The sequence below is a fragment of the Phaseolus vulgaris genome, chromosome 2, assembly GCF_000499845.2.
Source record: "Phaseolus vulgaris cultivar G19833 chromosome 2, P. vulgaris v2.0, whole genome shotgun sequence".
In the NCBI taxonomy this organism is placed as follows: domain Eukaryota; kingdom Viridiplantae; phylum Streptophyta; class Magnoliopsida; order Fabales; family Fabaceae; genus Phaseolus; species Phaseolus vulgaris.
In genome coordinates, this window is record NC_023758.2 from 17,377,428 (window position 1) to 17,380,997 (window position 3,570).

The 3,570-nt window shown below is 37.9% G+C and overlaps 1 protein-coding gene across 1 annotated transcript; it reads right to left on the bottom strand.

The window, feature by feature from the left end:
- Positions 1-2,420: 2,420 nt before the first annotated feature.
- LOC137809118 (uncharacterized) lies at positions 2,421-3,242 on the bottom strand. The gene has a single exon (XM_068610258.1). It carries the CDS (start codon positions 3,240-3,242, stop codon positions 2,421-2,423), a length of 822 nt encoding a protein of 273 aa, XP_068466359.1.
- Positions 3,243-3,570: the final 328 nt, after the last annotated feature.

Here is a 3,570-nt window from a genome sequence, read left to right on the forward strand (position 1 = left end):
CTTCGTGTAGATCGCCATGTAAAAAGGCGTTGTTGACATCTAGTTGCTTTAAGTACCAGTCATTAGCAGTGGCAACCGCAAGCAAGAGTCGTAAGGTAGTGAGCTTGGCGACAGGAGCGAATGTATCGAGAAAATCAAGACCTTCGAGTTGAGTGTAACCCTTGGCCACTAAGCGTGCCTTGTAGCGATCAAGAGTGCCATCAGATTTGTGTTTGATTTTGTAGACCCATCTACAACCTATTGTTGTTTTCCCTTCGGGAAGAGGAATGAGCTGCCAGGTATGATTGGTAGTAAGAGCATCAAGCTCTTCTTGCATCGCTTGCTGCCAACAGTCATGCTTGGAGGCCTCATTATAATTGCGAGGCTCCGTGTGTGAGGATATAGAAAGAATAGTGTTTTTAAAAACAGATGATAAAGCTGAGTAAGAAAGAAATTTGTGAATAGGGTATTTAGAACTTACATTGCTTGCACTTGGTATTTGAGTTTGGAAATCCTCTAAGTACGTGGGTGGTCTGCGTGGTCTATTGGACCGTCTAGGTGGTGTTCCAGGTACGGTTTGAATTAAAGAATTATCCTCATGTGGAGTTGTATCCTCATGTAGAGTAGTATCCTCATGTGGAGCAGTATCCTCACGCAAAACAGTATCCTCAGGTGAGGTATTTTCATATTCAAAAGTAAGATCACAATTGGTATCATAATTTGAAGGTATAGGTAAAGATAAACGGTTGGGACTGTCATTTTTAGCATTTTTCGACATGTATGGAAAATGATTTTCGTAAAAGACTATGTGCCTGGAGATCTCAATACGATGATATTTTAGATTTAAGAAAATGTATCCCTTTGTATGAGCAGGAAATCCAAGAAAAATGCCATGCACAGACCTATCATCTAACTTTTTTTCTATGTGCAGTAAGTGTGCTAGAGTAACAAAGGCATCCAAAAACACGTAAATTAGATATATCACAGGGTTTATCATGTAGTTTCTCATATGGGGCAATGTTTTGCAGCAAAGGAGTAGGAGTACAGTTAATAAGAAAAGTAGCATGTTGAACAGCAAAGTCCCAAAAAAGAGAAGGTAAATGAGCTTGAAAGATTAAAGCACGAGTGATATTTAAAAGGTGTTGATGCTTGCACTCAACAATGCCATTTTGTTCAGGCGTTTCAATGCATGTTGTTTGGTGAATAATGCCTTTGGAGGAAAAGAATTTTTTCATAGAAAATTCAGGACCATTGTCCGTACGAATGATTTTAGCAGTAGTATGAAAATGATTTTCAATGTAGGCAATAAAACTAACAATCTTTTGTCTGACTTCAGATTTTGCATGTAAGAGAGAAGTCCAAGTATAACGTGAAAAGTCATCTACAACAGTCAAAAAATATCTGAAACCTTGCATAGAATTTTTAGAACAAGGACCCCAAATGTCCATGTGTATAAGATCAAAAACAGCGGTAGTTTTCGAAGTGCTTAAAGTAAAAGGAAGTTTCTTTTGTTTGGCACGATTGCAAATATCACACAAATGTATTTTTTCAGAAGAAATAAAAGGATATTGAGTTCTCAACACACGTAATCTTTCATCAGAAAGATGTCCCAGTCTATAGTGCCACAAATTAAAGTCCTTAGAAATGTTATGAACAGAAGGAACAATGTTAAGAGTGGCAGAAAAAGGAAAAATGGCAGAATTAAACATGTACAAGCCAGCTTTGGCACTAACTAAACCAATCTTCTCTTGAGTTATGTTGTCCTGTATAATACAGTGGGTAGAGAAAAATATCAAATGGCAGTTCAGATGCAGACAAAGTTTGGAAGTAGAGATCAAATTGAAAGAAAATTGAGGTACATACAAAACATCTTTAAGAAAGAATTTTTTATTAAAAATGACAGTTCCAGAATATTCAGCATACACATGATTTCCATTGGGTAAGTTAATGAGAATAGGTTTGATTTTCCTATAAGCAGTAAAAGCTGATAAAACAGTGCATACATGATCTGTTGCTCCAGAGTCAAGAATCCAGAAATTTTCAGTTTTAATTGCAGAATTTAAAATGGTATTACCCTTTGAAGATTGCTCAAAAGCTTTGTGATTTGGATCTGCAGAGAAGGATCCCACTTGATTTATTTGGGCAGCACCACTGTTGTTATTTTGTTTGAACATCTCAGATAAGATCTGATACTGTTGAGCTGTAAAAGGATTGTCTTTGTGTTCCTGCTCTTTTGCACAATGCTCAGAAAAACTATCATCAGCAGCAGCAACTATCATATTATTAGCTTGGTTATTTTGTCCATTACCATAAAACCTATATCCAGCAGGATAGCCATGTTTCTTGTAGCAAGATTCAATGGTATGACCACTTCTATTACAATAGGTACAATGTTTTCTACTTCCACTATTTTTTAGGGTTTTATTATCTTGACTGGGAAATCAAATTTTTCTAAAACAAGTATTCTCAGAATGTCCAAATTTACCACAGAAGGTACAAACAGCAGAAGTATTCACATGTTTAGTGTTAGCACTATTGATATTCGAAACAGGATAACTGCTAGCTAATTCTTGTTGAACCACAAGGGAGAAAATTTTCGTTATAGGGGGAACAGGATCCATCAGCAAGACATGGGATCGAATGTTGTGATATTGATCATTTAGACCCCTAAGAAACTGCATAGCTTGATCCTCACATTTTCTTTGACATATGATAGAAGCAACAGTACATGTATCTTGATGAGTACACAGAGGATTAGGCCTAAAGTTGTCTAATTCATCCCAAATAATCCTCAACTTAGTGAAATAATCAGTCACGGATAAATCACCTTGGTTTAAAGAGGCAACCTCGAATTGTAAATCAGAAACCCTAGACAAATTACCCTGAGAATACCTAACTTTCAAATCATTCCAAATATCCAGTGTTTTTTCCATCCATACAATACTTTGTCTAATAGGTATAGAGACAGAGTGGACTAACCAAGATGCTACCATATTGTTACATCTGTACCAGGAAGGGTAAGAGGAGTGATCCTTCGCCGGACAAGGGTGCGTTCCAAGAACCAACTCAATTTTGTTTTTTGCACTCAACGCCGTCAACATGGAGCGACTCCAGGAATGGTAATTCGAAGGTTCCAGCAGCAGCGACACTAACGGTGTGGCTGGATTTTCGCTAGGATGCAGGTATAGGTAATTCCCGATTGATGGGGTCGACTGTTCCGTTTGAGTGGGGGTGGAAGGGGTTTTGTTTTGTTCTTCCGCCATATCTGTAAGGAAAAACAATAAGAAAAAGAAAAATAGAAGGCGTGAATCAGGAACCGATTGCGAAAGAAAATGAGCAAGAACAAGAAATTGAAACAAGAAAATCAGAGTTACGCAGCAGAGCTCTTCAATCGAAGAGCTCTGATACCATAACACGATCAATGCAAAAACTGAGATTGAAGAAACGCCTTGCGGGAGATGGTTGTAGGCGTTGTGGCCTCAATCCAATCGGTGCAAAAGAGAGCCTGTGTAGAGGATCTAGGTGCTTGCACTTTGGATCAAAAGAGGAACTGCAATATCAATTACTGTAAGCAAGCAAACCAGAATGAGC